At 45.0% G+C, this 12,867-nt stretch overlaps 1 protein-coding gene across 1 annotated transcript in view; it reads left to right on the top strand.

The window, feature by feature from the left end:
* The first annotated feature begins 2,378 nt into the window (after positions 1-2,378).
* UBE2N (ubiquitin conjugating enzyme E2 N) overlaps positions 2,379-12,867 on the top strand; it is a 24,039-nt gene continuing 13,550 nt past the window's right edge. The window contains exon 1 of the mRNA XM_027893461.1: positions 2,379-2,487. Coding sequence (XP_027749262.1) covers positions 2,458-2,487 — 30 coding nt within the window. The 5' untranslated portion in view covers positions 2,379-2,457. The remainder of the gene's footprint in view (positions 2,488-12,867) is intronic.

Below are 12,867 nucleotides of genomic sequence, written 5' to 3'. Positions count from 1 at the left end.
TTCCTGAACATTGTACCTAAATTTCCTCTGAAATGCAAATGTAAATGTTGCTTTATATAATCAACCAGCAGCCACTGTAGCGTGACAATACCACTTTTCTAAAAAGAGCCTCCATCTTCAGGCATTCTGAACTCTGAGGCAAAGCATCAGGGACCAGCAAGGGCAGCACTGCTCCCTCAGGGCGGGTGGGCCAGAAGCCAAGGGCGCTCCAAGGTGAGCCAAGCAGTGACTCCATCAACGAGGAGCAGCACCACTGTGCCAGAGGCCAGTGAGCAGAACAGTTTGGGTTCTGCAGTGGGGCCTGTCGATGGTCCGGGGATCGTCAGGCAGGACACAGGAACGGGCCAGGTTCGAACATGGTTCAGGAGCTCCAGACAGTCAGGCAGGCACAGCCAAGGTGCAGGTCAGGAAGGACTCAACACCCAGGCTCATAGGTGAGTGAGGGCGGATGCCTCTGTTTAGGCTGTCACAGCAATTATGGTCTATTTGTGCACTCAGTGCCCTGACAAAAAGCTCTGTCTTCAAAATAGTATCTAACAAAGCCTTTACCAACCATCCAGAGTCCTGTCTGATATCCTGGATCTGTTTGTCAGCATATATCTGACAAAATACAGCATATGACATTTCCAGATTTGCTCACATTCTGGCTGATGTGCAGGATTTATTTTAGGATATTATGGGAGCAAACAGTTAGCAATCACCAAATCACCATTAAGGAAAGATTTGAACTTCATTTAAAACAGCACATAGTATCTAAATCTTTCAGCCTAGCAAAAGAAAAATACCAGGTTGAGTCAGGAAGGACAGCTGCCTAAATGAGGATGCATGACTTCATTAAATACAGTACTTAGGATGAAAGCAGGATTTTTTCCCATCAAATCTTTGTCTTACATGACAAAAAAAAAATGCTGAAATAATCTGGAAGTTTTGACAAACTACACTTGTAGCACTGTTTTTTGCATCTACTTTTTCTTCTCTCCTTTTCTCCTCTCTGTCCTCCCTCCCATGCCCTCCAAGAAACTTTACAGTTTTTAGTGGTTTTGATGGCACTGTCTTATGTATAATGGTACATTTGAAAAACTCTGTGGGTAAAGAATCCCTGTACCATACTGCTCAAAATAAATAATCTGGCAGAGAAGAATAAATGCATTTTAACAACAACACTGCACTCCAGAACAAGAGTGATGAAGTACTGATCTACCTAGGGAAGCAGAAAGCAAAAGCATGCTAAGCTGGATCACCTGTGGTGTTTCTCCAAGGAAATCTTCCAAGACACATGACAAACGGAGGATATGCAAACAGAGCGATGCAGGTTGTGGTCCAGAACACAGTTACGGTGGCAGTAATGGATGAGTGGAAAATCCTGAAGGACAGGTGTGGACACTGTACTATCTGTGGTTGTTTTAGCAATTACAAAGGCCAGATTTGTTGCTGGCAGAGAACTTCAGATTATACCAGAGTATGCAGAAATTATGTCCTGTTTAAAAACAACTCCTGTTTTAAACCAAGAGAAAACACTTGACAGTGAATCATCTGTACACAGGGTCCTACTCCTGCACTGCCATCCTGGTGAGTAACCTATAGGAGATTAGTTCATCTTTCTGTGCTTTTATTTCTTGCCAGTAATGATGAACAGCCCTACTATGCAGCTGTAGTAATGTCATTGTGTTCCTGTGTGATAATTACAGTCCAATGTCTACAACACTTCTCTTTCTACTGAAAAAGAAGGAGGCTCACTAACAAGGTGTTATTAAGACAAGCATCACAGAATCACAGATTTGTTAGGGTTGGAAGGGGCCTCTGGAGATGATCCAGTCCAACCCCCACCAAGGTAGGGTCACCTCGAGCAGATGACACAGGGATGTGTCCAGGTGGGTTTTGAAGGTCTCCAGAGAGGGAGAGTCTATGACCTCCCTGGGCAGCCTGTTCCAGTGGTCTGCCACCCTCAGCGTAAAGTTCTTCCTTGTGTTGAAGTGAAACTTCTTGTGTTTTTAATTTATGGCCATCGCTCCTTGTCCTGTCTCTGGGCACCACCGAAAAGTCTGGCACCATCCTCTTGACACCCGTTTTTGAGATGTTTGTATGTATTGATGAGATCCCCTCTCAGTCTTCTCTAAACAGTCCCAGATCACGCGGTCTCTCCTCATAAGAGAGACGCTCCAGACCCTTCATCATCTTTGTGGCGTCCGCCGGACCCTCCCCACTAGCTCCCTGTCTTTCTTGCACTGTTATTCCGAGTTATCTTTGTGACGTGTTTGGCGGCAGTGACAGGACCCGGCGGGAGGGCGAAGGTTTCCCGCCGACAGCGCGCGACGATGCCCCGCGCGGGTCCCGCTCTCCTACACTTCCCGGCGTCCCGCGCGCAGGGCGGTGCCAGCGGAAGCGCGGCGCGGGTCCTTCCGGCCGTGCGCGCGCGCGGAGCGGAGGCGCGCCCCGAGCCTGCACGGACGAGACAAGATGGCCGGGCTGCCCCGCAGGATCATCAAGGTACCGCCGCCCGCCCGCCCGCCCGCGCCGCCGCCGCGCTCCGACCCGCCCCACCCCAACGCGGGCCCCGGGCGCGCCGGGCCTGGGTCCCGCGCGGCGGGCAGCGCCGCGCCGGGCCGGGCGCCGCTTCCGGTGTCCGGGAGCCGGGCCGCGGCGGGGCAGGGCCGCTTCGCCGGCCTCCCCCTGCCCCTGCCGGACGAGCAGCGACCCGCCGCCGCCGCGCCCACTGCCCCCGCCGCTCCTCCCGCTGCCGCGCGGGCTCCCGGGCGCTGTGCCGCGAGCGGGCGGCGGGAGCGGGCGGGCGCCCCTGGCGGGCCCGCGCCCATGGCGGGCACTGCCCGCCCGCGGCCCCGGCGCTGCCGAGCGCGGGCACGGGGCTCGGAAGGTACCGGGAGCGCCCGCCTGTCCTCCTCGGCCTCCGTGCGGTTCTTCAACGGGGGTCCCCGCCCAACCCCGGTCGCCGGCACAGCTCCCGCTGTGCTCGGGCCGAGGCAGGGCGGCGGCGCTGCGATCGGGTTCCTCCTCCCTGCGCTGGGGGACAAGCCGCAGCGAGTAGTTAAACCTGGGCTTAAGCTGTGTGTGAGTCGGGACATCCGCGCCGCTGCGCGCTGGGTCAGCCCGGTTAGTACGGCGTGCGCTCGGAGCTGTCGCCCCGTTCGCTGTTAGCGTGCCGCTCTAGTGGTTCAGTGTGGTGCTTCGGCTTTGATTCACCGAGCTTCGTAAAGGCTCTTGACTTTGGGGCACTTCCAGCTGACCCTCCGAATTCAGTTTCACCTTAAGACTGGAATAATTTGGAGTCACTCAGAGAGGATACATGTAGCAGCATGGCAAGCTATCCAAAGACAGCTCGGTCCTGTAGCTAGCGTGGTCGATCGTGCTAGGCTGCTGTCTCCTGCTGATTGCAGTGATGTGAACTGAAGCCTTTAAATGGGTGATGATTCTCTGCAAAAGTTACTTAGTGATTTCAGTAAGGTTCGTTTGCCCTCGCAGGAAAGGACAGCATCCTCATCACCTATTGGAATGAACAGATGTTCATTTATAGCATTGTGAAGCTCTCTTGGTTGAGCAGGCAGTGTTGGCAACCACTGTAAAACACATAAATGTAGAGTATGTTAAATATTGGATGAAAAGAAAACCCTATATTGTCTCTAAGAAGTCAAATTGTCAAGTAGGTGATAAAGAAGATGAGGTAAAATAAGGCAGAAGTAGTGTTCATCTTGTGTGAAACAGACTAAACTATGATTACTGCTTAGAATGTAAGCAGTAAAAGTAAAGAAGACAAATCTTACAGATTGAATTTGACGCTTATCCAGCTGCCCGATTGCACAGCATGCTAAGCTGAATGTATTTCAAGTGTCAGAGGGAGCACTGATTTGTAATACAGTGGAACTGGTATTTATCACAGAGTTGCAGTAAGAGCTCAGTCATGAGGCTGGTGTCTGTATGAAATTTTTTTGATTGTTCTTAACAATTCCTTGGAATACAACTAAGAAGTACACCAACTTGTAAGCTGGTGCGTACATTTCCTTCTTGGCACTTCTGTTTCTTTCATGCTTTTCTAGAAAAAAACCTGGCACAGTTTACGCAACTCACTTCAAAGATGTGTGATAGTGTAAGAATGTTTCTTTTCCTCCCGGAAAGTTGGAGGGCAAAAGAGAGACCTAGAAACTCCAGATTTTCTATGGAGGATCCCCCTTAGACATCTTTTAGGATTGTTATCTATTATAGGGTGGTCTGTATGGTGGGTTGGGTATGCATGCATTATCAGTTGTCTGCAGCCAGTCTAGAGCTCTTAAACCTTGGATCGGTTGTGTTAGATGACCAGCTCTACAGCTCCTGCACTGTGCATGTGGGTTGCCAGATGTGCATATGGTCCAGAACTTGAATCTCACTAGTTACTGCAGCCTCAAAAATGTGCAAAGTCGTATTTTGAAATATCACAGGTGCAGAGGTGCAGACATAGAAATACGCCTGCTAGAGACGTCAGGAGTCTTGAGTGAGAATTGTTTTGACCTTTCCTGTCGTGCCCATTTTGGATGTTAGTGTTAAATTTCCTATTCGTTGTACCTTAAAGGGAGGGAAGGGATTGAACTCAGTTGCTAGTGAGAATTTGAAAGATCGAGAAAGGAAATGGAAGAGAGTGAAATAGGGAAGGAAAGAGCTGTAAAAAGTTAAAATGGCTCCAATAAAGAAAATGAAATCTTCTTGTTTATGTAATAAACAATAAATTTTGTGATAAGTAAGTGACTTAGGTTACTGTTAGGAAAAGACCATCTCGCTTTGCTCCACATGCACTCTCTGTATTGTCATCCAAGGGAGACCGTGGATGGCTGACTGGGGATAGGAGAGCGTATTTGGACTGTAGGGTCTAACTGGCTGCTCCAAATGCAGTTGGCATTCCTCGTCTTGACCGACTGCTGGCAGATGGCCTGGCTCTCAGGTTGACTAGCAGCCCTGTACTCCTCAGCCTGCGTCTTTGCTATGCGCAAGCTGTCATCCCTCCCAGTAGGAGAGCAGTAGCTTTCCTTGTCTCTGCAAGAACTTTATTTATATTTCTCATACTTTCCTCAAATTCAGCGAAAAGGTGACAATATGGATGTTGCAAAGCAGTTGCAGAAGATACAGAATTATTCCTGATCTCCTGTCCTCAGATTACTTAGAAACACAGACTTTAATAAAGTGTGGGGGGAATGATCTGTAAACTCAAGAGATGACTTGCTGCAGAGTTATGACAGTGTTAGCACATCACAAATAGTGAGTAGAAAACATTGATATAATTTTGAATCTTCAGAGATATAATCGGCATTGGAAAACCTATGTTGTGAATAGAAAAGAGGTATTTTTGTTTTCTTCAGTAGTTTGAAACCAGGGGTCTTATGAGAATCACCTTGACAAAAAAAAAAATCTATTAATATAAGATAAAAGTTGTATGGCACATTTACATAGATATGTGGTTTTGATGCTGTAAACTTTTTTCCCCCAAAGTGACTATTTTCAGTATTTAAAGGTGAGCCTTTGCAACAGACAATAAATAAGCTCAGTGGTTTTTACTTTCAAGCACTTATTACATCGATTCTTTTCCATGTTGCAAAGTCACGTACCTCCAGTTGAGTAAGGAATTGAATTGTGTCTGAGCTTTTTTCTTGGCTGACATTCAATCCACCTCGTTGCTGTGTCAAGTGCAGTCAGTATATCTGAATGGGATGGGAAATGCTGCCTCATATAATCTTGTAATTTTTTTTCGCCCTGCTGTTTTTTTCACTGCGGTAATCTCATAATTCATGATTTCATGTCCAGGGCTATGTGTTGACTGTATAGCCAGTTGTTAGTAGCCTTTCTGTTACAGTTACTATAACTACTCCTGTCATGAAGTAACCATCTGAAGGACCATCTGAGACTCCTTCAGATTTTTTTCTTATTAATAAATTTATCAGTGTTAAATTACAGAGGCTTGGATTTCCTCCCCTGCGTGACAGTGTGTGTTGTCTGAGATACTTGTTCCTTTACTGTGAGAAGGCTGCCAGTGCACTCCTTTCCACATGGCTGCCAGTGAACTCCTGTTTGCAGTATTTTTTGGAACTCTGGGAACACTTGGACTGCTCTTTACAGAATGCTGCCTCAAAATGTAAAATTTCTGTGAAGTTTTATGGAGATTTTCTCAGGTTGTGTGGCAATAGGCACCTACGGCATTCCATATTAGAGCTCTGTATAATCAGCTTTATATGTTTGGAGGTCTTTAAAATATAAATCAGGTATTTAGCCTGCAACTGAAACTTTCTAGAAGTTCTTAAAAAGTATTTCTGGCAGCCAACTTGAAGTTTTTTACTTTGTCTTGAAAGCTGTGGACTTCTGAGGCATATACTTCTGTCTCCACGTGAAAATTTAAGTCACTGCTGCTTTTTGATTTCTCTGACATTTCTGACCACGTTTTTGTTTCTTGAATAAAAAAAAAAAAAAAAAAAAGACAGGTAAACTTAATACCTTTCTGTGGTGGGTGGTGTTTTTTTTTTTTTTGGACAGTGTTGTTCCTTGATGTTTGTCAGAGAAGCCTGGTCTTCGTAATGTCTTTTTGCAAGTGAAAATTTTTTTTGAATTTTAGGAGGTGTCTTTGTACTGTTCTTCTTAAAACCACCTTCCCTCTGCCCCTTCTCCCCCAGCAACAAATGTAGGAATGTGGGAAGATAATACATAAGCTATTTTGCAACCCTCATTGAGACTTCTTGCCAGGTGACTAGTATGGCATACACTGGCTGTGACAGTGGGAGGATATTTAGGCAGGTATTGGAAACCTGAAGCTTTGCAGGACAGATCCTTTGTGCAGATATGGGAGGGAGGCTGAGAAGAAGGCTCAGGTCCAGAGGATAAGAAAACTTTCGAGTCAGGTCAAGGTACCAGTTTTAGAAAGAAAATGTGGAGTCTTAATAACAGATCTAAAGAGGACACTGATAACTTTTCAGAACCTTTTCCTTAAAGAAGCTTTTAGTGGACTCTATAGAATTAAAACTGAGGAAAAACCAAGGAAATTATCCAGCTAGAGGCAGTAATGTTGCTTGGATCATCTTGTCTAATATTTGAGCAACTTTGAGGCAGAGACCTATAGTACACCAGATTTTTAAGTACTGATGCTAATGGATTTTTATCGCTTTGCAGGCAGTTGTTTTATACTGTGCTTGTCTGTTATGTTTAAATGGCTTTCAGAGTATCATCAGAATTTGTTGTGTGTAATAGTACAAAACAAAACCACATTTTCATAGTTATGTGTGACTGGTGGATTAATAGTGAGACGCAAGTGGCAAATTTTGCCATAGATGGTGGGGTGGGTTGACCCTGTCTGGACACCAGGTGCCCACCAAAGCTGCTCTATCACTGCCCTGCTCAGCTGGGTAGGGGAGAGAAAATACAACCAAAGGCTCCTGGGTCAAGAGAAGCACAGGGAGGGATCACTAGCCTGTTACAGTCATGGGCAAAACAGAGTCGGGGAAATTAATATCACTTATTACCAATCAGATCTGGGTAGGGTAATGAGAAATAAAACCTAAATCTTAAAACACTTTCCCCACTCCACCCTTCTTCCTGGGCTCAACTTAATTCCTCATTTTCCTCTCCCTCTCCACTGTGAGATGGATGGAAAATGGGGGTAATGCTCAGTTCATCACATGTTGTCCCTATTTCTCCTTCCTACTCAGGGGCAGGACTCCCTGCTCTAGGATGAAGTCTCTCCGTGAACTTCTCCAACGTGGGTCCTTCCCATGGGCTACAGTTCTTCATGAACTCCTGCTTTCCACAGGGTGCAGTCCTTCAGGAACAGACTGCTTCAGCATTGGTCTGCCACTGGGTCTCAAGTCCTGCCAGCAAACCTGCTCCAGCGTGGATTCCTCTCTCCGCAGGTCCTGCCAGGAGCCTGTTCCACTGCAGGTGTCCGATGGGGTGACAGTCTCCTTCGGATACACCCACCTGCTCTGGCATGGGGTCCTCTGTGGGCTGCAGGGGGACAACCTGCCTCAGTGTGGTCTTCCTCATGGACTGTGGGGGAATCTCTGCTTCAGCACATGGAGCATGTCCTCCCTCTACTGCAGAGTTGTTGCTCTCACATATCCTCACTCCTCTCTTTAGCTCCTTCTGCCTAGGTTGTTGTTTTTCTGTTATACCAGAGGTGCTGTTGGACACAGCCTTGGCCAGTGCAGGTCCATTTTGGAGCTGACTGGCATTGGCTCTGTTGGACATAGAGGAAGTTTCTAGCAGCTTCTCACAGAAGCCATCTCTTTGCCCCCCCCCCACCCCCCAACCAGAACCTTGCCATGCCAACCCAGGACAGATGGCATTTGGACAGAAGCTCTGTATGAATTATTGTTTGTTTTAATCACACTTTGATAATTGACTCTACACTGTGTATTCATGCAAACCTCCAATGCAAATGTGCTCCATGAGTGTAAGTGCAGGAATGGTTTACGCTATTAGCTTAGTGAATTTAGTGATGCCTCACTTTACTGTAGCTAGAGATGCACTATGAAAAGCTTGATCTGTGCTAGTACATAGATAATCCTCTAGGAATTTGCATAGTATCTCAGATTCACAGTTCCAAAATCATGTAATCTGTTGTGGAAAATTCAGGAATGAGGTCATTCTCAGGGGAGAGTGATACTGACCTTAAAATGCCCCCCTTCATGTTACTGTTTGGCCACCAGGTCTTCCTCCAAGACTGGGTAGATTCTGGATTACTATTTTTTTTTTCTTGTGGGAAGGCACAGTTACGTGGAGTAGGCTTGTTTTCCTCTCACTGCAGGTGGCTTTGCACTGGTTAAAATTGTGTGGGGATGGGAGCTGGAGAGCCAGAAGTGTGTGAGGGAAGATTGTGAGCGATCCAGAGCTCATGGTGCTTGCTTAGCATACCTGTAGTTTCCTTTTGCTGGACAATTGTCCATAGGCTGAGTACTAGTTAATGTTTTCTTACTTTTTGGGGGGGAGGGGATACTGGATACAGTCAGGGCTGGTGGTAGGGTCTGGGAACCTGCAGGGTGGTAGAATCATTAATGTACAAGAGACATTAGCCCAGTAATGAGTTCAGGAAGCGGAGGCATGTGGAATGCTGACACTTGGGGATTATATGGCAAGGAATAGAATTCATCTGGAGGCCAGCTATTGGGAACCACAAGTGCAGCCTTCTATTTAAGATGTCTGACCTTTGCTTTACAGTCTGATGACCTTTGCTGCTAATTCTTTCTTTTTCTTTTCCTAAAAGGTAGATGTTATTTTCAGAAGATTTTCTTCAGTGAAGTTGTTTTACAGTGATAAAATTTTAATGTAAACATCCTGAAATCTCTTTGACAAAATGACATCTGCTTAGGTAACCAATTTATTTTCAGTAATGCTGGTTACAACCAGATCTTAACATAATTGTAGCTAATGAATTGATAGACCCTGGAAGACTTTGAGCCAAAATGTGATGTAATGTTACACTAAGTTTTGAATTAAGTCTCTGTAGTTTTCTGAGGCAGTTTATCACTATATGTAGAAGACAGTTTTGACTGATAAGTTTCACTTTTTCGTACTACCTCCCCCTCAAAAATCAAAGCAAAGGCATGCATCCTTTTTTACCTTCTTATGGGCAATTTGTCACTTATTGGTGCAGGAGATCAGTGGGATATTCCCCCTTATCGCACTGTGACAGAACAGGAAAGAATTGTCATTTGGCAAGTAGTTATAACTTGTCCATGTGCCAACATACTGCTTTAAGTTTAGCCCTATGCAGCTAAAGCTTTTAGTTTCTATTTCATACCCCAAAATTAATCTGGACTATTGGATATAGTTGGAAAATAATGGCACTGGTAGCTGGTGAGGTTTTCCTACAATTAGAATAAAAATATGAAGCAAATATATACTCTGTGTAGTCTGAATTGAAATGCCAAAGTTGGTTGCTGTACATCTGGTTTTTTGCAGAGAGCTGGCACAAGATGGAGAAGTTACCACTTAATGAAGTTAGATTAACTAGAAGTTCTCTTAGTCTGTGGTTCATTCTTCTAGCAGCTTTCCAGTACGTAAAGTGGGCCTACGAAAGAGCTGGAGAAGGACTTTTTACAAGGTCATATAGGGATAGAACAAGGGGGAATGGCTTCAAACTGAAAGAGAGTAGGTTTAGGTAAGATGTTAAGAAGAAATTCTTTACTGAGAGTGGCGAGGCAGTGGAACAGGTTGCCCAGTGGATGCCCCATCCCTGGAAGTGTTCAAGGCCACGTTGGATGGAGCCCTGAGCAATATGGTCTAGTGGAAGGTGTCACTGCCCATGAGAGGGGAGTTGGACTTGATGATCTTGAGGTTCCCTTCCAACCCAGACCATTCTAAGATTCTGATTCATGTTGAAAAGCTTTACTGTATGAACAGATTTAGCTTGGATTGTGCTGGCACAGAAGTTGTTATGCTGATGAGGTGAACTTAGACTGGGGAACCTATTTGGCTCAGAACTCAGCAGTAAAGGTTATTTCCTAAGCCTGATTAGTTCTGTGATCTCATCTGTTACTTGACTTTGTAAACGCTTGGGCTGATGAAGGGTGTGTATGGAAGGATGACTGTACAAATAAGCACTGCTGCTGAGGAGTTAGAGCTTCCCACTTGGGCAAACCCATGCATTTTGTGAAGAAAGGAAGTGGTGGAGGTAGTTACAGGTGTGAGTGAAGTTGATCAAGAAGGACCGAGAACGGAAATGGTAGGGAGAAAAGTAATGTGACTCAGTTGTAAACTCAGCAGCTGAAGCCAATGAAGAATGAAACAAAGGACTTCCACTCTCAGTGACTAAAATTCAGTGCAACTTAGATGTAATTTTTTTTAAAATTTTTTAAAAAAAATCTCTCTATTTGCTATTGGTGGTGTATTTTCATCTGTTTTAGAAATCTTCCTGGAGGATTTGGCAGGAAATGTCTGATTTCCCCTGGGAAGCAAATATTGCCATGACTGATGAGCAGTCAGTTAAACTGAAACATCTCTCTTTTTCCCCATCACATTTTCTCCCACATAAATTGTTATGTGCAGTACCCTCCAAGTGATAAGTGTATTATCATTTCAAGTGTAGCAGAAAATGGAGCTAGTGGTTTTCATTTTAAGTCTGTCATCTCTTTATCAAAAACTCTTATTTTGCAATATCATTTGCAGAGCCTGAAGCTGTGACATCCTCTCTAACAGTGGTTCTGGATACAGCAGTTCAGACACATGCCAGATTAAAAGTTACTAAGGTGGTTTATGCTGTGGTGGGTTGACCTTGGCCAAATGCCCACCCAGTGACACCCACCTCAACCAGGCAGGGGGAGAAAATAAGATGGAAAAGCTTATGGGTCAGAACAAAGACAGGGGATAATTTACTGATTACCATCATGGCAAAACAGACTCAACTTGGGAAAATTAATTAATTTGCTTCCAAGGAAGATAGAATTGGATGATGAGAAACAAGGACAAAATTTAAACACCTTTGCACCCCTTTTCCAATACTCAGCTTCTGTCTTTCACTTCTGACTTCCCAACTCCCCTGTCCCTTATAGATGCAGGGGAACGGGGGTTTGTGGTCAGTCCGCAACAGCTCCTGTCTGTTCTTTCTTCCTTGTCACGCTTTTTGTGTGACCCATGGGCTGCAGTGTGGGTATCTATTCCAGTCTGGTCCTCCATGGGCTACAGGCAGTCTCTGCTCTGGTGCTTGGAGCTTTTGCTTCCTTCTCTGGCCTTCGTGTTCACACTAGTTTTGCTCACACTTTTTTTTTCTTTTTTTTTTTTTTTTTTACTGCTTGCCCTTTTCTCTCTGTGATGTTTTCTGTGTTTTCTGTCCTTTCTTAAACACATTTTCCCATGTGTGCCACCAGCTTGACTGATGAGTTCAGCCATGTCCTGTGGCAGGTTTGTTCTGTGTCTGGCACGGTGTAGCTCCTGGCATCACCTCTGAAAGCCCCCTTGTTGCCAACACCTTGACACCTACACCCTATACATGTGCTCAGATGGTTATGCAGTTTAATTAGATCATGCCAGGTACAAGTTTTATGTCCAAAAAAAGTGACATAAGCTGGTTCAGATTTCTTTCAATCCAGATGCCTTTTTCATTTTACCAGTAATTTCTTGTAGGCCATTTTGGGACTATTCATACAGTGTTGCATCCTATTGTTCCTTTTTTAAATGGCCAAAGTTACCAAAAAGTTTGTTTTGTTTTGTAGCCAGCTCCTTGGAGACGTTTGCTTGTAGCATCTGTGGAAGAAATGTGTCAAGAGATGTGCAGATTTTGTTCATTCGTACTGCTGGGAGATGTTTTTACCCACAGCCAATGCCATTTGTTCCTTGGTTTCTGTTGGAAGTTGATGGATAGCAGTAGTTTGTATGTAACCAGTCAGCATTTTTCAGGTTAATGATCTAGTTAAGAGAACCCAGCTCATGTTTTATGAGTTGCATTGAGAATGCTGATAGGGTTTACTTTCTCAGTAGGTTTGCAGGATGGTGATTTCTGGAAAGGGGACAGCAATAAACACTGGTACTTGAGCTGTAGTTTCTCTTGTAGGTTAAGATACTCATCCATCATCTGTCTTCCCTGATCTGTTCAGACCTATGAATAAAGGTCTGAATAAAGCCACCTATGGTGGCTTTACCTACCAGTGGTGGCTTGAACCACTTCTGTTAAGGATAACAAAAAGCACTTCTATAAATACATTAATAACAGAAGGAAGGGCAAAGAAAACCTCCATTCTTTGATGGATTTAGAGGGAAACATAGTTAATAGAGATGAGGAGAAGGCTGAGGTACTTAACACCTACTTTGCCTCAGTTTTTACCAGTAAGACAGATGGCCCTCAAAGCAACTGGCCTCTGGAGCTGGTAGACAGAGATAGAAAGCCAAATAGCCCCCTTGTATTCCAGG

Source organism: Empidonax traillii, unplaced genomic scaffold (genome assembly GCF_003031625.1).
Source record: "Empidonax traillii isolate 1590-97213 ecotype Southwest subspecies unplaced genomic scaffold, ASM303162v1 scaffold389:size961896, whole genome shotgun sequence".
NCBI classification, from domain to species: domain Eukaryota; kingdom Metazoa; phylum Chordata; class Aves; order Passeriformes; family Tyrannidae; genus Empidonax; species Empidonax traillii.
The sequence above is the reverse complement of the archived record's forward strand: the minus strand, read 5'-3'. Positions and strand labels throughout refer to the sequence as shown.